Below are 21433 nucleotides of genomic sequence, written 5' to 3' on the forward strand. Positions count from 1 at the left end.
TCATTCATCCATTGATGGACACTTAGGTTGATTCCCTGTCTTGGCTATTGTGAATAGGGCTGTAATGAACATAGGAGTCTAAATATTTCTTCAGCATACTGATTTCATTCACTTTGATACATATCCAGTAGTGGGATTGCTGGATCTTGTGGTAGTTCTAATTTTTTGAGAACCCTCCATACTGTTTTCCATAGTGGCTATACTAATTTACATCCCCACCAACAGTGTGCTAGCATTCCCTTTTCTCAACTTCCTCATCAGCACTTATCTTTGGTCTTTTTACTCATTCTAACAAGTGTGAGGTCGTATCTCACTGTAGATTTAATCTGCATTTCCCTGGTGATTAATGATGTTGAACATTTTTCATTTACCTGTTGGTCATTTGTATGTCTTTTGTTGAAAACCATCTATTCAGGTCATTTGCTGATTTTTAAGTCAGATTACTTGTTTTCTTGTTATTGAGGTTTTTCAGTTTCTTACATATTTTAAATACTAACCCCTTCTCAGATGTATAGCTTGCAAACATTTTCTCCCACTCCATAGGCTGTTTCTTCACTCTGTTGTTTCTTTGGCTGTACAGGAGCTGTTCTGTGTGGTGTGATCCCATTTGTCTGTTTTTGCTTTTTATGCCTGTGCTTTTGGGGTGATATTAAAATTGTTTAACCCATTGCCAGGCTCTGGAATGTCATGGAGCTTTTCTCCTATATTTTTTTCTAGTGGTTTTTTTTTTTAATACTTTCAGGTGTTACAGTTAAGTCTTTAATCCATTTTGAGTTGATTTTTTATACTGTGTAAGATAAGAGTATAATTTCATTCCACATGTGGATGTCCAGTTGTCCCAACATTGTCCTTTATTTATTGAAGAGACTGTCCTTTACCCATTATGTATGTGTTCTTGGCACCCTTGTCAAAAAATAATTGACAAAATACATGGATTTATTTTTGGACTGTCTATTTCATTCCATTGGTCTGTCTGTATTCATGTCATTACCATGCTGCTTTGATTTTGGTTGCTTTGTAGCATATTTTGAAGTCAGGTGTGATGCCTGCAGTTTAGTTCTTTTTGTTCACCGTTGCTTTGGGTATTCAGTCTTTTGTGGCTCCATATGAATCGTAGGATTGTTTTTTTCTTTGTCTATGAAAAATGTCATTGGAATTTTGGTAGGGATTGGGTTGAATCTGTAGACCACTTTGGGTAGTATGGACATTTTAACAATATTAATTTTCAAGTCCATTGAACACAAGATTTCTTTCCATTTATTGTGCTGCTTCAATTTTTTTCATCGAATGTTCTGTAGTTTTCAGTGTGTGTGTCATTTACCTATTTTGTTAAATTTATTCCTAAGTATTTTATTTTTTTGGTAGCTATTATAAATGGGATTGTTTTCTTAATAACCTTTTCATATAGTTTGTTAGTATATAAAAATGCTACTGATTTTTGTATGTTGATTTTTGTATCCTGCAAGTTTACTGAATTCTACCAGTATTTTGGTTGGAGTCTTTAGGGTTTTCTATATATCAGGTTATGTTGTCTGCAGATAGGGACATTTCAGTTTCTCCTATTCTAATTTGGAATCCTTTTATTTCTTTCTCTGGGTAGGACTTAAGTACAACGTTGAAAAGAAGTGGCAGGAATAGGCATCCTTACCTTGTCCCAGATCTTAGAGGAAAAGCTTTTAACTTTTCGTTGTTAAGTATGATGTGAGCTGTGGATTTGTCACATATGGCCTTTATTGTGTTGAGGTGCTTTCCGTCTATACCTGATTTGTTGAGAGTTTATTATGAAAGGACATTGAATTTTGTCAAATGCTTTTTCTGCATCCTTTGAGAGCTTTTTTTCCTTCATTTTGTTAATATGATATATCACATTTATATATATGTTGAAATTATTAACAAGGCCAAGTATCTTATTTAGTATGTTTAGTTTGATACTAAGTATGGAAGATATATTCTAAAATGTTAAGTCCTTATTACCTCAGAAGGAGAGAAAAATCAGCCCTTGAAATTTTTAGAATGAGCGTGTGTTTCTTTTATAATTACAAAAAAGAATCACCCGAGGATAAATTTTAAATGGTCTGACCAAATACAGGACTTTCACAAACACTAAATACTGTCATATAATACTTCTTAATACGAATTGGGGAAATAAAGTTTATAAACAAGTCCCACCAAGTTAGTGCAACAGTGCCAGCAGTTTTGTAGTAATCATATTCCACAGCTTTTAGCTTTGTCCTAATGATATGAGTATCCAGAAGTAATCCTTCTCCTGTAAGTTTTCCTAAATTTTAGGACTTACTATGAAGCATTTAGGGCTTATTAGAAGTCATCCTGTTTTCATAATTAACAGTTAACTTTGGCAAGCTAATTAACCAGGGGTCTGTCTACACACACACACACACACACACAAAGTTATGTTGGCTCACACTTGTAATCTCAGTGCTTTGGGAGGCTGAGGCGGGCAGATCACTGGAGGTCAGGAGTTCAAGACCAGCCTAGCCAACATGGTGAAACCCTGTCTCTACCAAAAATGCAAAAATTAGCCAGTTGTGGTGGCGTGTGCCTGTAGTCCTAGCTAGTTGGAGACTGAGGCATGAGAATCACTTGAACCCCAGGAGGCGGAGGTTACAGTGAGCCAAGATTGTGCTACTGTACTCTAGCTTGGGCGACACAGCAAGACTCTCCAAAAAAAAAAAAATATATATATATATATATATATATATGTCTCCACTTATTAAATTCTATTTATTTTAGTTGCAGGTCATCAAAATGTATGTTTTATAGGATTATGATAAAATCAGGACTTCTGTTTTAAGGAATAAAATCTGTTTTAAGGATTTATTTATTATATTCATTCTAGGTTAAAGTGAAGGTTATAGTGGTTAGTGCTGTACTGACCTTCAGTTCACAATAACTAATAAACTTTACCTTTAAAGATAGTACTGTATTTTATTTTACCTTTTGTTATTGAGCTGTTTAACTTTAGGGCTATTTGTATTTTTAATAAATTTATTGTTTAATTTTTATTTAGATTGGATTCATTCATAGTGGTGTCCTGCTTTTTATCTAGCTATCTTAAAAATTTTTGGCCAGGCCCAGTGGCTCACATCTGTAATCCCAGCACTTTGGGAGGTCAAGGTGGAAGGATCTCTTGAGCTCAGGAGTTTGAGACCAGCCTGGGCAACATAGCAAAACCTTGTTTCTACCAAAAATCATCAACTTAGCTGCGCATGGTGGCATGTGCCTGTGGTTCCGACTACTTCAGGCTGTTGTGGGAGGATTGTTTGAGCCTGGGAAGTCAAGACTGTGGTAAGCTGTAATCATGCCATGGCACTCCAGCCTGGAAAATAGAGCAAGACCCTGTTTCAAAAAAAAAAAAAAAATTGTGCTCAAATAAGAAACCTATGTAAAAGCTAAAAGAACGTGCATGGCTTCACCAGTTGTTAGCATTTTGTTACTTTTGTCTTACTTCTCTTTTTCATGTATATGAATTTAAATATGTTCAGGAAAAAGATATATGCGTATCATTGCTTATATAAAATATCTTTTTGGCTGTGCGCAGTGGCTCACCCCTGTAATCCCAGCATTTTGGGAGGCCAGGGTGAGCAGATCACCTGAGGTCAGAAGTTTGTGACCAGCCTGGTGAATGTGGTGAAACCCCGTCTCTACTAAAAATGCAAAAAATTAGCCAGGCGTGATGGCAGACACCTATGATCCCAGCTACTCGGGAGTCTGAGGCAGGAGAATTGCTTGAGCTTGGGAGGCAGAGGTGGCAGTGAGCCGAGATCTTGCCATTGCACTCCAGCCTGGGGGACAAGAGTGAGACTCTGTCTCAATAAATAAATAAATAAATAAATAAATAAATAAAAACAGCAAAAGTCTTTTTGCTAAGCTTATTTAAATTTAAGTTGGAGGCATCTTGTCTTCACTCCTAAATGTTTGAATATACATCCCCTAAGAACAGGGGAATCAGAATAACCACATCATCATCATCACTCTCGAGAAATTTAACATCATATTTCCCCTGTTGCCTAATAATGCTCTTTTAAACTCTTTAGGCCCCTTCTCCATATCCCTCCTCTCAAGTTAAAGATCATGTAAAGCCTATAGTTGTTGTGTCTCTGGTGCTTTTAAATCAGGAACAGTTTGCTGATGATTTTCATGAAAGTTTCCATTTTTGAAGAGTTTAGATCAGTTGGCTTTTGATTTGTGTGACTTTTCCCCTCATTATTTTATTCAGGCTAAATGTCTGCCATTTCAGACTTTTCCTTGAGGGCAGTGTGAAATTTGTGTTTCCATCCCTAGTACTTAGTATAGTGCCTGGTGGTGCCTGATACATTCCAAAGTAAATGAACTGGATTACCATCAGATCTCTACGGATGTTGACAGATAATCCAGAGTATTATAGAATTCTAGGATTATTGTCACTTTAGTTGTCATCATGTCTACCTTTTCATCCTAAAGGAGTATCTCTACATATGTTGACAGATAAATTAATCCAGAGTATTACAGAATTCTAGAATTATTGTCACTTTAGAAGTCATCACATCTACCTTTTCATCATAAAGGAGTATCTTTCTGGTCTTTTTAAATGGGAGTTGTTAAGGTATAAGGAAAGGGACTCGATTTGGGTATTGATTTAAAATCTTACGCATTTGGAATTGTATGTATTGGGTAAACTTTGCTAGCGTTCTTTATGATATAGAAATATTGCTTGGCTCAGTAATGAAAATACTTGCATATGTGCTTCATGAAAATGGATTAACCTCATGTTTATTACTCTAAAATGAGAATAGTGGAATTATGGCTATGTTCTAACCCTACAGCATCATTAAATTAATATCCTAGGCTTTTGTATAACTATTTAAAGAATTACATGTCGTAGACTTATGGCAACCTATTAGACTGCAGAGTAGCTCTTTTACCTTTCTAGTTTAGCATTTTGTTGTTGCTTCTACTATACTGAAAACTTTTAAACAATTATTTCAACCTGTGAGTGTTTTTGAGGCATTGGAGATAATCTTTATGTGATCAAAAGATTTAGGATAAGTACTTAAGTGTTCTACCTCGAGGAGGAATGACATTACTTATTACTTATTGTTGCCAATAAGACTTAGTTTATTTGACTAAAAATTAAATTGGTCTGTTATTTTTATATGATTCCTCACATAGAAAGGGCCACATCTATTATTTAACTTGCAGAATCAGTTTTTTGCATTTTACTTGTTTTTTTTTTTTTGAGACAGAGTCTCGCTCTGTTGCCTAGGCTGGAGTGCAGTGGCCGGATCTCAGCTCACTGCAAGCTCTGTCTACCGGGTTCACGCCATTCTCCTGCCTCAGCCTCCCAAGTAGCTGGTATTACAGGCACGTGCCACCACCCTTGGTGAATTTTTTTGTATTTTTAGTAGAGATGGTGTTTCACTATGTTAGCCAGGATGGTCTCGATCTCCTGACCCCGTGATCTGCCCGTCTCAGCCTCCCAAAGTGCTGGGATTACAGGCTTGAGCCACCGTGCCCGGCCCTTACATTTTACTTGTTACTTGTATTTTCTCTCCTTTTAGTCTTGATGTCTAAGTGAAACTTCACTTCATTGTTCATAACAAGGCTAGCTGAAAGGAGACAAGAGACTATCATAGTGTCAGAAATTACCTTGCCAAGTAAAAATTCTAGTTATTTTAATTCCTTATCTTATATTCGTCGTAAGTGGTATGTTTAACCCATTTTACTTTTAGAGAGCTAATATTAATCAGCCTGTAGTATTCAACCCTAATATGTATGCTTTTGTATAGCTCTAGTGTGTTGAAAAGAAAATTAATAAAGCACACATATTAGGTTGCATATTAGCATGCATATTAGGTTGATGTGGCTGGATGTGAGAAATTCAAATTTTGTTGCATTTTTGATTTGGTAATAGACTGCCTAAAAGAAAGGTTAGTACATTTAAACAAGTGTAACATTTTGAAATTATTAAAATGTAATAATACAATTTAAGCTATTACTGTTTTACTTATATTTAAGCTCTAGTGTTTTCCCCTTTAAGGTTTTTATGTCATTTCAGTCTAATATTTAAGTTTATCATAATATGCTAGGTACAGTTTTCAGATTCATTAGCTGTTGTGCACTGTTTGGAAGGAGGCAGGAAACTTGTGGCATACTTTGTTATTCATCCTATCATCAAACTGTATTTCTTTAAAAGCACTTGCTTTTAGGATTCTGACTTTCAGGCTGTCATAGTTTCTGGTTTTTTTTTTTTTTTTTGAGACGGAATCTTGCTCTGTCGCACAGGCTGGAGTGCAGTGGTGCAGTCTTGGCTCACTGCAAGCCCCGCCTCCCAGGTTCACGCCATTCTCCTGCTTCGGCCTCCCCAGTAGCTGGGACTTACAGATGCCCACCACCATGCGCGGCTAATTTTTTGTATTTTTATTAGAGACAAGGTTTCACTGTGTTAGAATGGTCTCGATCTCCTGACCTCGTGATCTGCCCACCTCAGCCTCCCAAAGTGCTGGGATTACAGGCGTAAGCCACCACGCCCGACCAGTTTCTGATTTTTTATGTAGTTCTTATCAGTGTTTTTCATTTGTTAAGTTAGCGTGGTTTAGGAATAAAAAGAAATGGCCCCTGTTCTTTGCTTCTCTGCTTGATCTGGTTGTTACACTGGGGACTTAATCTAAATTTGTTAGTTCATCTGTAAGCTTGTTAAACACATGAAATGGATCAGTCTAGGAAATACGTAATTTTAAGGGATTTAATATTTGTATTTATCAACAAATTCAGTTTTTTCTTTTACAGTCTGTGATAAAACTGGAATGTTAATTTGTTCTGAGTCTTAATTTGCTCTTTTTCTTTTCTCGAGTTGTGTTTACTGTATGCTTTTAATTTAATTTAATTTTACTTTAAGTTCTGGGATACATGTGCTGAACGTGCAGGTTACATAGACATACACATGTGATGGTGGTTTGCTGCGCCTATCAACCTGTCATCTAGGTTTTAAGCTTCACATGCATTAGATATTTGTCCTAATGCTATCCCTCTGCTTTCCCTTCACTCCGCATCAGGCCCCAGTGTGTGATGTTCACCTCCCTGCGTCCATGTGTTCTCATTGTTCACCTCCCACTTAGGAGCAAGAACATGCAGTGTTTGATTTTCTGTTCCTGTGTTAGTTTGGTGAGGATGATGGTTTCCAGCTTTATCCATGTCCTGGCAAAGGACATGAACCCCTTCTTTTTTATGGCTGCATAGTATTCTGTGGTGTATTATGTGCCACATTTTCTTTATCCAGTCTGTCATTGATGGGCATTTGAGTAGGTTCTAAGTTTTTGCTATTGTAAATAGTGCTGCAATAAACATACATGTGCGTGTACACTTTTTAAAGTTATAAAAAGTTCTCTCAGGTGCTATCCCAGCCGATGCAAATAGCAACCAGTATTAGAGAAATGATCTGCTGTTGCATTCAAATGACTTTTCTTGTAGGGAAGACTGGGATGATGTGGTTAAAACATTCTGTCAAAGTGGTGGATGGGGAAAGCTGGTGGGGAGGGGAGATAAAAGAAAAACGTGTAGCTATTAATTGTCTTGTATGAACATACTGAATAAAATGCCAGGGATTACAAGGCAGAGAAACCAGAAAGAGTAGCTCAGATCTTTCTGTCTAATATGGCAATACTAGCAAGGTTAACCAAGGAATTTCTCTTTAGTTGAATTAAAAAGCCCAGGAAGAGTGAATTGAAAGTTTGTGGTCAAAGCAGAAAGCTTCTTTTAACTTGAGAAAATCCGATGATTGGGGACAAATTAGTGGAAAAGCCTTTTCACATTAAGCTAAAAGAAGTTAAATTAAGAGAATATTACAGATTGATGGGGAAGTTATGGTATTTTGCTCTTGTGTTTTAAATTTCCAAAATTGCCATTCTGCCTTGTAGTTGATGCTTGAGCTCAGCTGTTTTAATAAATCACTTTATTTAAGATAATGAAAGAAAGAAAATCATGTTTTACACTGTCCATGTTTAGACTGGTGATTTCTGGCCACTGCCAAGACTTTTGATAAATGGAGACTGTTAACTAGAGTGTGCACTCATTTGTGGCCTACCATAGCATAGGCATTATTATTCATTGTGTTATATCTGGTCCAAATCATACATCTGTTATCCTCTGGAAACTATCATTTGAGTTTGCAATTTCCGGTTAGTTTTGACCAGAACTCGAGTGTTTTATTCTGTAGTATGGTAATCATTGCCTTTAGAGTGCAGGAACAGTAAGGGACTCCTATTGACTTAAATTAAACAACTTTAATTTAAAGTTGGGACAGTGGGATGTTGACATCTGCGTGTCACAGACCACCAGGGACTCACTTGCAGTTGAACAGTTTGGGTTTATTACTTCATAGTGAGCAAAAACTCATATTATTGGGATTCATGAGGGTTGCAGAAGGTGTAAAAAAAAATACAGGATTTGGGCTTTTGTTTGGTGATATTGGGAAGGTTTCAGAAAATAATGGTTTGCCCTGGATGGGATGCTGCCAAGAAGTGGGGTAATAATTCTATGATTGGGTATTTTTTTTTTTTTTTTTTTTTTTTTTACTAGGAGAAGTAACTTTATTTGAATAGGACCTGAGACAGCATATTGGGCTAAGGAGGAGAGGTAATGTTCCAAAACGGCAGTCAAAGCTCATCGACCAAGCAGACTCTACTTCCCAGCAACCTTGCAGTTAGTGCAATCAACAAAAGGCCTGCTGGGGAATGTATTTGCCACTAAATTCCTCAACTATGCCAACATTACAAAAAAGATAGAGGTTTTTCATCATAATTAAATTTCCACAAACCTCCCCAATCACAGGAAGTAAAAAATTACATTTTACAGATCTCAAACTTGTCTTCATCATTTAGTTCATCATCTTCAAAAAATAGCTCCCTTGCCTAATTCATTAGCTATGTGATCTATCCAAGCAGAAACAAGATGGCCAGGCCATGGCAATCCTCTTCCCATTTCCTCTAACAGCAGGGTGAGGCTCAGGTGGAGGTAGGGGGTGGGAAGCACAAGGGCTACTTTTCCCCAGTACAACATGGCATCTGAAGCTTGATGGGAGAGCAGAACTAGTGAGACTTAAGGGAAGGGTCCAGGGCCTGTATTCAGTCAGAATCATTGCTGGAAGAGGAGGAGGAATGCTTGTCGCCTGGGGGGAAAGCTGGATTGCTCTGGGGTGCTCCTAGGGGAGGAGGACAGGGCCTGGGGGAAAGAGTGGGTTAATAGTTGGTGGGTGGGCAGGATTGGAACCTCCAGGGCACCCGATGTTGGGGGTATATGGATTTGGCCCTGGCTGCCCGGCATTGGGATTCCACATGTTTAGGTGTGTCCTCCAGCCTTTCCACCGCCGTCTGGGCTTGATGCCTTCTTCGCAGTCTTCAATTGGGTGTCTTAATGTTTTCTATAGGGAAGTTGATTAGAGTACAACTAAAGCTGTAATCAGTCACTGTCTGGGAAAAGGTGCTGTATGGTATATTTTGGCTTGGACAATATCATGTTTTGTCTTTTTTCAGACATGATTATAAATTTGTTTTTGTCTTGATATATCATGGTTACAGAATGACTTGATGTGATATTGATGTTCTGTGAAATAGTTTTATTCAGCAGGAGAACACTGAGGCCTCCATCTGAATGCCAGGGCTTGTTTGTATTAAGACCAAGAACTAGTGATAGTACCAGGCCAGCTCCTAGGCGTCAGGAGGGATTTTCTCATTCTCGGAAGTTAAGAGAGAGAGTTCCTCTGTAACTAAGTGAGAGTGATTTGGAGAAGACAATTGTGTTTTATGATATCTAATCTAGAGCTTCATTTTACATTTGAGCAGCAGTCTTTTTTTTTTTTTAAGAGGCAGCATCTCACTCTGTTTGTTGCCCAGGCTGGAGTACAGTGGCATGATCATAGCTCACTGCATCCTGAATTCCTGGGCTCAAGGGAGCCTTCCCCCTCATCGTCCTGAGTAGCAGGGACCGCAGGTGTGCACCACCATGCTTGGCTATTTTTAATTTTTGTTGTTGTTGTTGTTGTTGTTGTAGAGATGGGGTTTTGCCATGTTGCCCAGGCTGGTCTTGAACTCTTTAGCCTCAAACAATACTCCCAATACCTTGGCCTCCCAAAGTGGTGGGAATGCAGGTGTGAGCCACCATGCCTGGCCGGCAGAATTTTCTTACTAAAAAAGTATACGTCAAAGAAGCAGCATTATTTATTGAAGTCACAGTAATTAGAAAAGAACAGATAGTTGGCGCTGTTAGAGAATTAAGAAGTAAATTGTGATAAAATTCAGTTGTGTGTGCGTGCGTGTGTATGTATGTATGTGTGAGTTGAGACAGAATCTCCAACGCCCAGGCTGGAGTACAGTGGTGCAATCTCAGCGCACTGCAGTCTCCACTTCCGAGGTTCAAGCGATTCTCGTGCCTCAGCCTCCTGAGTAGCTGAAACTACAGGTGCAGGCCACCACATCCGGCTTAATTTGTTTTGGTATTTTTAATTTGCACGGGTTTTCTCCATGTTGGCCAGGCTGGCCTCAAAATCCTGATCTCAAATGATCTGCCCACCTCAGCCTTCCAAAGTGCTGGTATTACATGCGTGAGCCACTGTGCCCTGTCCCTGTATACTTTATCTGAAAGGATAAAATGAGCCATCTTTGGAGAGTAGGTAACACAGTTGTTGAGGGTAGGCCTTGAGCAAGAACTTGAAGAAGCCATGTGAATAACTAAGGTAAGGATGTTTGAGAAGCTATTTTGTAAGGTGCGAGTGTCTACAGCATGTGTGAGGACTGTTCCCTGGGTAACTAAAACAGTGTGAGCAAGATGGGAGTGCAATAGGAATAGAAACCAGGGAGGTGGCGATTTGAAGGAGCTGCTAATGAAGGGCCTCGGAGGCATTTGTATGCACTTTGACATTTACTGTCAGTAAAATAGAGTCGCTTAGAAAGTTTTGAATAGATAATTCAGAGCATGATATGACTTGTGTGTAAGTTTAATCTGGCTATATATATAGACAGGGACTGTGAGCATATGGGTGACAAACAACCAGTTCAAATGCTGTTTCAGTCATCTGAGGTGATAGTGATAGACATAGTGAGATGAGGACAGCCCCTGGATATGCTTGAAGGTGGAATTGACAGCAGTTCATGATGGATGGGATGTGAGATGTGAGAGAAGAGTCAAGGATGCCGTCAGTGATTTTGGTCATGCCCTTGGAAGGACAGTTGCCATCAGCTGAGATGTGGAAATCTGTGAGAGTTGTAATTTTTAATAGAACAAATCAGGAGCTCAGTTTTTTTGAGTTCTAGTTGTTCATAGGGGTCTGGAGTTTAGTCAAGAGAAAAACTGTGCTAGAGATAAATATTTGGGAGTTGTCACCATATGGATATTTAAAGCCTGAGATTAGATGCATTTGCCAAGGGCATGACTGTCAATAAAAAGGCGGCTAAAGAATGAGCCCTGGTTGGACCCCAACGTTTAACAGATCTGGCGGAAGAGAAGATACAAAAGCTACTGAGAAGGAGCACTACTAATGTAGGGGGGAGAAGCTAGTCAAGTGAAAATGTTTCTTTTCCTTACTGCATTTTAGCTTCTCATGAAAAAGGACTATGCCTTAAATATCTGTGGTATATAGCATAGTGTCTGATACTAATATTTGCTGAATAACTTTGAAGATAGGTAATTTCAGCTTGGGATAGGTTGAGTTTGAGGCTTGTGAACAAAATCTAATGGGCATTTGAAAATTCTTAGCAGCGGTTAAGGAGGGAGTTGGGAACTAGAGATACAGATTTAGAACCTACAAATGTATATGGTAGGAATTGAAGTCAGACTAAACACATTGCTAGCAATTTTCAAAAGTAGAAAACCAGTGTTTCAAAACTATTTGCTTAGGGCAAAATTACTACTATGTATCTGAAAGCCAATAATAATTTAGATTTTGTAATTTCACAGGCATTTGTGGAGTACTTTTTATAAACCACATGCTATGAAATAAAGTACTTTAAAATATAAAAAGTATGAAGTATTCAGGGCTGGTCATGGTGGCTCACGCCTGTAATCCCAACACTTTGGGAGGCCAAGGCGGGTGGATCACGAGGTCAGGAGATTGAGACCATCCTGGCTAACATGGTAAAACCCTGTCTCTACTAAAAAATACAAAAAATTAGCTGGACATGGTGGCGGATGCCTGTAGTCCCAGCTTCTTGGGAGGCTAAGGCAGGAGGATGGTGTGAACACAGGAGGCGGAGCTTGCAGTGAGCTGAGATTGTGCCACTGCACTCCAGCCTGGGCAACAGTGTGAGACTCCATCTCAAATAAATGAATAAATAAATATGAAGTATTCATTTGTATTTGTGGGAGATGATCCAAGTATTAATTTCCACTAAATAATATTAAACTAATAAATACATTTTTATAGGAATTAAACACAATATTTATAATTTAAAACTTGAAATTATTCTCCATATGATATTTTAGATCAGTAGAACGTATTATATAGTCTTAGGTCTTTTTCTCTTTAGATAGACTTTGTCATGTACTAAAAATACTATAACTCCTAGAAATAATATCTTTTACTTGGTTATTTCAAAATACTTTATAGATTTTAATAACAACCAATAAAGTTGAGTTATTTAGCTAAATTTTAAAATGAGTTTGAATGCCAGTGAGAACTTTATAGAATGTTTTCTTGCTCCACCCAAACATGGAATGTTTTACTTTTAAAAAATATTAAGAATTGTGCACCACAACCAAATCCATTCCATGTATTCAAGGTTGGGTCATTACTTGAAAATCAGTGTAATCCGCCACATCAGTAGACACATAATTAACTCAGCAGTTCCAGTCTTAGATATTTACCCAAGAGAAATGCAAACATTTCCACAGAATGACTTTAAAAAAATACAGAAATTTTCAGTGCAACTTTTTCATAGTAATTCAAAACTGCCTCTGCTTCCTCTGTAACTCCACATTGGTCCCTGAGCACCACATGTACCCTAGAATTCTAGCCCCACTGCCACCAGGGACCGCTACATGCTCTCCTTAGGCTCTGCAGCAGCAGACACTGCCCTTTCATTTAAAAAATATTTAGTCAGTTCAGCAAAGGGATGCTCTTGTAATATATTAGGAGCATCATTTTAATGCATCCTCAGTGGAGTGATCTCTTAAAGACAATTGTTCGTCGAAGAACTAATAAAGATTTCACTCCTAAGGAAAAACGCAATAATGTTAAGTATTTTGTATGTAAATGAATGAGAGAAAAGATGGTAGGTAAGTGAAATTCAGCAAGCATTTGTTGTACAAAGATACAATGTACTAAATAGTAACATGTACTTAAAGTGGAGAATTGAGTCAATCGAAATAAAACCTAGCAGTAATACAAAGAATACACAACTAGTACAAAGTAAACAATTGTAAAAATGCCATAAAATGCATAATTGAACTTTTTAGAGAGTTAAATTTCATTGAGTTTAGAGATCAGGATAGGCTTTCAGAAGATCCTACTGGTTTTGCTGGGAGGAAGAGCATTCTAAGTAAAAAGAATGTCTTGTAAATGAGTATTAATTTGGAGGCTTGGAATAGGATTGCCAAGTTTGTTTTACCAGTAAGAAAATTTCCCTGTCTCCTATCTCCAAAAAAAAATCTCCCACATTCCTATTTTATCGTCTTTTTATTAAAAATGACTTTTTTTCCACTCAACAGGGGAAGAATGAATGATACAAAGCTACTAAATTTTAAAACTTAGATTAAGTGAAAAATAAATTACCAAAATCAGTGTAAGAAGTAGAAAACTGAAAAGGCCAGGGAATGCAACATTAAATTGAATTAGTAGTCAAAAAAAGTGCCAGTTAAAAATTCTGTGTTTAGCATTTCGAGCAACTACCAAACTGTTTTCCATAGTGGGTATATCAGTTTGCATTCTTACCAGCAATGTGTGTAGTTCCCAGTTTCTTGACATCCTCACAAACACTTGCTACTTTCACATATTACATTTATTTGTTAGGTCTCATGGGTCCTTAGTCTTCCTTTGTCTTTTTTTGACCTTGATAGTTTTGAAAGTTATTGGCCATTTATTTGACAGAATTTACTTAATTTGGATTAGTTTGGTGCTTGCTTATGATTAAATTCAGGTTGTGTGTTTTTGGCAAGTGTATGTCCAAAGTGATATGATATTGTTTCTCAGTACATCTCAGATTAGTTGCCACATTATGATGATGATAACTGATAATGCCAACTTTCAAGCAATTTTGAAGGTTAAGGTGGTGCTTGTCAGATTTCTCTACTGTGAAGTGAATTTTCCCTTTTAATTGCTAAGTGTCGTGTGGAAATAATCTTTTGAGTCTCTATTAATACCCTGTTTTTCATCATACTTTTACCCACAATTTTTAGCATCCATTGATGAGTTTTGACTGAAACAGTTACTACTGTGTCATTTCCTATTTGGTGGTTTTGCATCATTCATTTTTCATCACCTGACATTCTATATATGATATTGTGGTAAACTTGTTTACTTAAAATCATGTAGTGATGAAGTCGAAAGGGTCTGAAATGGTTCTCTAATGACATTCCTGTTAATCATATCATGTTAATGGAGCAATGGATCTTACAAACACAGACTATGTAAAATTCATTTTTGGAATGTCTTAAATGTTATTAATTAGCATTCCTTTAATTTAGATTAGAACAGTGCTTTTTAAAGTTGATCTGTGGACCAATGGTAGTCCACAAATTATTTATTACTTTATTTTGGCTGTGATAATGTCAGGGAATGAGGAAATGCTCAGAATCTTTCACTGCAGTTTGATATTATTCCAGTTGTACAGTGTTTTGTAAATGTATTGGTCCACAACAGATTGGAAAATTTAAAAACCATGATCCTTTACCTCTTTTGGCTTGAAAAGCATTCGTCTAGGATACTCCAAAGCTGAAATGTCTAATAGATCTATTGAATATATCTATCATAGTATTAAGAAATCACTGCATTTTAAAGCAGTTAATATTTTTGGCATGACACTGGGTTATGTGAAGGGAAAAGGTTGAGAAAAGGGGAATATAAATATAGTTAGGAAAAATAGGATAGGTGCAGGAAAGAGAAAGTGTGTCATTATCTTACGGTGGACAGTGCTGCCTTCAGGCAATATATCCACTGGCATATCTGATGTAGATTGTCTTCCTCTTCTATCTGCAGCTTTATTTTCAGTTTTGCTTATGTATGTTAGGAACCAGCTCAATCAAGAGCCCAGCATTTAAAAAACAATTCTTGGCCTGTGGGGTGGCTCATGCCTGTAATCCCAGCACTTGGGGAGATCGAGGTTTGTGGGTCACCTGAGGTCAGGAGTTTGAGACTGGTCTGACCAACATGGTGAAACTCCGTCTCTACTAAAATACAAAAATTAGCTGGGCATGGTGGTGGGTGCCTGTAATCTCAGCTATTCAGGAGACTGAGGCAGGAGAATTGCTTGAACCCAGGAGGCAGAAGTTGCACTGAGCCTAGTTCGCCCCACTGCACTCCAGCCTGGGCAACAGATAAAGACTCCCTCTTAAAAACAAATAAAAATGATAAAAAAGAGTCCTTTTTTTAAAAAAAATGAGAGAAACAGAAAGAATGTTAAATGTTCTACAGTTTAGGTCCTTAACATCACATGGAGAAGGCACTAATTTTCAGAAGAAAGAAAGAAAGGTAAAAATCAGTTTTTTAGCAGTATGTAATTAGCAGTTATAAAGAGGCAAATAAAACGAGGAGGAAAGATAAAGAAATTGTTGTGGAGGTCATTGTTTAGTTCACATTGATGTTGTCAGTTCATCTACTTGTTAATTGGTATATTACTTTAGAATCTGGAAGGTATGTATTATTGTTAGTGTTATTTTTGGCCTTTGTAATCTTTTAATTTGATCTTTGTTTGTTTTCTAGGCATACAGGAGTTTCCAGAAAATATAAAAAATTGTAAAGTTTTGACAGTTGTGGAGGCCAGTGTAAACCCTATTTCCAAGTAAGTTCTTAGGTGAATTATAAATTACTTTTGTGAATAAAACAATTATGAAACAGTAGTAGATATTATTGTACATATTTTAACAAAAATTTTTTATCAGTCTTAAGTCTATACAAAAAATTTCAATTTTAGAGTTTAAAAGGAATCTTTTAAATAATCTCTCTAACCCCATATACTACTACCATAAAATTGTGATTCCAAAAAGATAGTGAGAGTGTTTTGCTCCAAGTCTCACAGATAATGTCAGAAATGAGAGTAGAATCCACATTCCCTCACTCTGTGTTATTTACACCCTAGAAGAGTGTCTTGGCCTTCAAATCAGGTATGTGGTACCTTCAAACTTTTGAAAACAGTAAAGGAAACCAAAAGTTTCTTCACAATTTTAATAGAAGGCAAAACAACAGGAAACATAAACAAAACAATAACTACAACAACAACAACAATATATGATTGGTTGCAGTGTATCAGAGATTGTGAATGTCCACTTATGACAGTGATGACTGTAAACAGAAAGTTTTCCTGGCACCAAGGCTGTTAAATTTTGCAAAAATGGAACGGTGAAGCAAAAGATGAAAGAAGCATAGCAATCCAGAACCAACATGTAAAGATTATGCATAGTCTCTTCATTTGAAAATATTGCTCTAGCATCAAATTCTAGATCTTTACTTGTTTCATAATCAACAAAAAATAGAAGTAAAGCTAACACATGTAGATTGTTACATGGCCCTAACGTCATTTAGCTTTAAATGTTATTTCTTTTCGTTTGCTTATTATAAAATCATATAGTCTTAAAATTGTTCAGGAGCCAAATATTGAAATTGAAAGTAATCTCAACCAGTGGTTCTCAGCTGGGGGCTGTTGTGCCCCAGGAGACTTTTGGCAGTTTCTGGACACATTTTTGGTTTTCATAGTGGGGTATGTGTGTGCGTGCATGCACGCTATTGGCATCTAGTTTGTAGGGATCAGTGTTGTAGCTAAACATTCTACAGTGCACAGGACAGCCTAGGTACAACAAAATTCAGCCCAAAATTTCTCTGCCAAGGTTTAGAAATTCTTATCTAGTCCTTTTGATAGTCCTTTTGATTGAGAGTAGATAAGACAGATTTCAAGAGTGCCTGCTGATTTCAGAGTTGTACCCTAAATACATTTTTATGTATTGTGGCTCGTTCATAGATGAGTGTTTTGTTCAGATTTTACATTATTAAAACAAATATTGCCTCATTTTCTGTTTACAATGTGATGAAGATACATTGAAACAAGTAGGTTATTATAAAAGGCAAATCTTTGAAGGGGCTCTTATAAAAGTAAAGAAGTGACTGTTTTCTGTCTGTTGGAAAAATATGAGAGTCTTAGATTTTAGTAAAAGACTGAATTTCTTACATGAACTTAATTTAAATTCTGGTATTTTATGTAGGCTTCCGGATGGATTTTCTCAGCTGTTAAACCTAACCCAGTTGTATCTGAATGATGCTTTTCTTGAGTTCTTGCCAGCTAATTTTGGCAGGTAAATTATGGCTTCTTCTAAAACCTTTTATTATTAGCTCTTATAAAGTTTACAAAACTATAAGCTGCTTTGGTAGTACTACTAATTACAGTTTCATAGGCTCTTTTTAAATTATTCCCAAGCATTGTGACTTTAATAGTCTCTTTGGTGGCTTTGAATTAATTTTTCCTAGTAAACAATAATCAGTGAGAGTTTGAAGGAAAAAGAAAATGTTTTTTTAGGTGGCCAAAACAACGTTTCAATGGGGGTAATTTCTGTATGCTTGAGATACTGAAAGCTGTATTCTTAGCATTCTAAAATGATCTAATAATTGATTTATCTGTCTTCCCTGCTGTAATCAAAATTCTTGAGAAAAGGGAATCTGTTTCTGGGGGTGACCTCATCATCTCCCTGCCACCCTCAAATCTCTGAGTAATTTTTTAAACAGATGAATGAATAATAGATATGAAGTTATTACTGAGTTTAACTACTAGAGAAAATGCTAGTCAACTAAATGTTAATTTTGTAGCCATCTTTTATGTAAAAATCATTGATGTTCTTGTCAGATTCCTCTTCTGTATCTGGCATTTGCATCACTTAGTCTGTTCATTTTCTCTCTAGTTTTAGTGGAATGTACATCAATGAAGTGCCAGAGGATTTCTCCTCCTCGTTTTGTTTCTTTATTTCTTCTCAGGGCAGCACTTTAGAGTTGCATTATTGTTTTTGAATCTACCAAGAGTTAACAATATTTGTGAGCATTTTTGCTAAAAGGTATGAAATTCCAGAGGATTGATTCTTGGGGATAATCACTTTGTCACTTTGAAAATGTGTAGAAGTGCTAACCCTTTTCCTCTGACCATAATTTTGAGGAGCAAAAATAGTCTTTTCTTCCTTTGTATTTTATGTTGTATTCTGTAATTTCTAATATATTACTTTGCATATAGTAATTACACAATTATATTGCTTCCTTTAAAACATTAGAATGTAACATTAATTTATTAAATTCATTGTCTTTGTCCTAGATACGTGATTTGTTTTTTGTATTGCAGATTAACTAAACTCCAAATATTAGAGCTTAGAGAAAACCAGTTAAAAATGTTGCCTAAGTAAGTAAAGGTGCTGTTCTTTAAAAAACTTAATTTATAATTTTTAATGATTAAGTCTTTAAAAATGTAAATTTTTATTACCTAAAATGTGGTGTAAATTATTTGTAAATCTTGACTGTGTGGTCATCATATTTTAATTAGTGGTGTTAAAATATTGAAATGTATGTGTCTGTTGTTGGTGTTTAACGTGGTACTGTGTTGGTAATGATTTATAGCTCTCTGAAATGCAGTCTTGTGTGTGACGTAAAAGTCAAAATAATAAGTATGTAAAGCCCACCTCAATACTGAGTAGAAATCCCAGATTTGTCTACTAAAGTTCATACACATATTGCTCATTAGAAAGATCCATAGGATCTTCACGTGAAGCCTGGTAACAGTAGAACTTGATTTTCTGGCTTTCTAGTGTGTTGTAAATTAGAAATGGGATGATTGGTTCCCTAATGGTAAGCTAACAACAAGAAATGGCAATCCAGGAGCAAATAAAAAGATTTAATTATAAAAGAAACAGGTCTACAAACTCAAAATGCACTGTAGTCTGTGGCCATTCGTTGACCAAATATCTTAAAACACTATGAATGCGTTGCTATAGTGTTACATTTTAAGGGTTGGCAAGCTGCAGTCTGTGATTAAATCTAGTCCACTGTCAGGTTTTGTAAACAAAAGTTTCATTGGAACACAACCACATGCATTCATGTACGTATTGTCTGTGACTGCTTTTGCTTTACAGTGATAAAGTAGTTGTCACTACTGTATGCATCTGTTGTTGGTGTTAGAGTGGTTGTCACTGCTCTATCACTGTAGGCTCTAAACTTTTTTAGGTGTACAGGACCTAAAATATTTACTCTCTGGCCCTTTATGGAAAAAATCTGTCAACTCATGTTGAAATTGGATCATCAAGATTTGCCCACCCAGCCTGGGCCACAAAGCAAGACCCCCATCTCTACAGAAAATTAAAAAATTAGCTGGGCACGGTAGCATGTAACTATAGTCCCAGCTACTCTGGAGGCTGAGGAGTGAGGATCTCTTGAGTCTAGGAATTTGCACTTGTAGTGTGCAATGATTGCACCACTGCATAAGAACAGAGTGAGACCCTGTCTCAAAACAAACAACAAACTTCTCACCTCTTGAGAAGGAAAACATCTCCAGTTACCCCAGGAGATGTTCTGTTTACTCAGCTTCTATGACATATTTATATCTGTTACAGTATTTGCTGGATAATGTTAACATATTTATATCTGTTAACAGTATTTGCTCGATCTATTTTTATTGTATGTCACTCTCTTCTTCCCTGACCAGCATATAACATGCATGTATGTGCATGTATATCTTTCCCCTTGGTTTCCCATGATTATCTGTGAGGACAGAGACTGTGTCTTATTTTTTATTCCAAAAGACAATGTTTTGAGTAATTGTTTTATGCAGGGATGAATGTTTATAGTGATGATTGTGAGTATAAGTTAAAGTCAAATTATAATCCATATTAAAATTCAAAAATATATATATATATTGCAGATTTGACACTCTCATTGATAATTCCTTAGCTAAAAACGTGACTGGTTTCTAAGAGATTTGAATAACAAGATGTAAATTGTCTACTGTAATAGCTAAGCCTGCAATTACTATGTGATATCATAGGTAATTAACTGATTTTAACACCTTTTAGAGATTCAAATTAGACTCTCAGTGAATTTGCAGATATTCTTTTCTCCTTTTAAGATATGATTGTAGCCTTATAAATACATTTTTACTGAGGTAAAATATGTTTAAAATTTACTATCTTTACCATTTTTATGTGTACAGTTCAGTGGTAATAAATACATTTATATTCTTTCCCCTTCATTCCTTCCTCCCCACTGCGCTCCTCAGCCTCTGGTAATCACCATTCTACTCTTATCTTCATGAGATCTGTTTTTCATTTTTTGTTTTGTTTTTTTTTTGAGACGGAGTCAGTCTCTGTCGACCAGGCTTGAGTGCAGTGGTATGATCTCAGTTCACTGCGCCCTCCGCCTCCCGAGTTAAAGTGATTCTTGTTCCTCAGCCTCCAGAGTGGCTGGGACTACAAGCATGTACTACCACATCTGGCTAATTTTTTGTATTTTTAGTAGAGACGGGGTTTTGCTATGTTGGTCAGACTGGTCTTGAACTCCTGGCCTCAAATGACCTGCCCTCTTCAGCTTCCCACAGTGCTGGGATTACAGGCGTGAGCCCCCACACCCGGCCTGGGATCTACTTTTTTTAGCTCGCACATATGAGTGAGTACATGCTTGGCTTATTTCACTTAATGTAATGGCCTCCTGATCAACCCATGTTACTGTAGGCAGCCTCTTTTATGGCTGAATAATATTCCATCTTGTACATGTACCATATTTTCTTTATCCATTCATCTGTTGATGGTTACTTAAATTGATTCCATATTTTGGCTATTGCGAATAGTGCTGCCATAGACATAGCAGTTCAGATAACCCTTCAGTATACTGATTTCGTTTCTTTTGTATATATACCCAATAGTGGAATTGCTGGATTGTGGGATGGTTCCATTTTTAATTTTTTTTTTAGGAACTTCTGTACTGTTCTCCATAGTGGCTGTGTTAATTTATATTCCCACCAACAGTGTTCAGAGATTCCTCTTTGTCCACATCCCTGCTAGCGTCTGTTATTGCCTATCTTTTTAATGTAAGCCATTTTAAGTAGGGCAAGATGATATCTCATTGTAGTTTTCTCTGATTAGTGATGATCATTTTTTCATATACCTGTTTGTCATTTGTATGTCTTCTTTTGAGAAATGTCTATTCAGATCTTTGGTGTATTTTACAATATAATTTTTTTTTTTTTTGCTATTGATTTGTTGAAGCTTCTTATGT

The 21433-nt window shown here is 36.6% G+C and overlaps 1 protein-coding gene across 16 annotated transcripts in view; it reads left to right on the plus strand.

Moving 5' to 3' along the window:
• ERBIN (erbb2 interacting protein) overlaps window positions 1-21433 on the plus strand; it is a 150354-nt gene that overhangs the window by 66605 nt on the left and 62316 nt on the right. For 10 of the 16 annotated variants that reach the window (XM_021939393.2, XM_009208523.3, XM_009208524.3 and 7 more), the window contains 3 exons: window positions 15905-15983; window positions 17398-17487; window positions 18489-18572. In XM_021939393.2, coding sequence (XP_021795085.1) covers window positions 15905-15983; window positions 17398-17487; window positions 18489-18572 — 253 coding nt within the window. The remainder of the gene's footprint in view (window positions 1-15904; window positions 15984-17397; window positions 17488-18488; window positions 18573-21433) is intronic. The other 6 variants (XM_021939397.2, XM_003899746.5, XM_003899745.5 and 3 more) reach the window with 1 other exon arrangement.

This window comes from Papio anubis, chromosome 5 (genome assembly GCF_008728515.1).
Source record: "Papio anubis isolate 15944 chromosome 5, Panubis1.0, whole genome shotgun sequence".
Taxonomy (NCBI): Eukaryota; Metazoa; Chordata; class Mammalia; order Primates; family Cercopithecidae; genus Papio; species Papio anubis.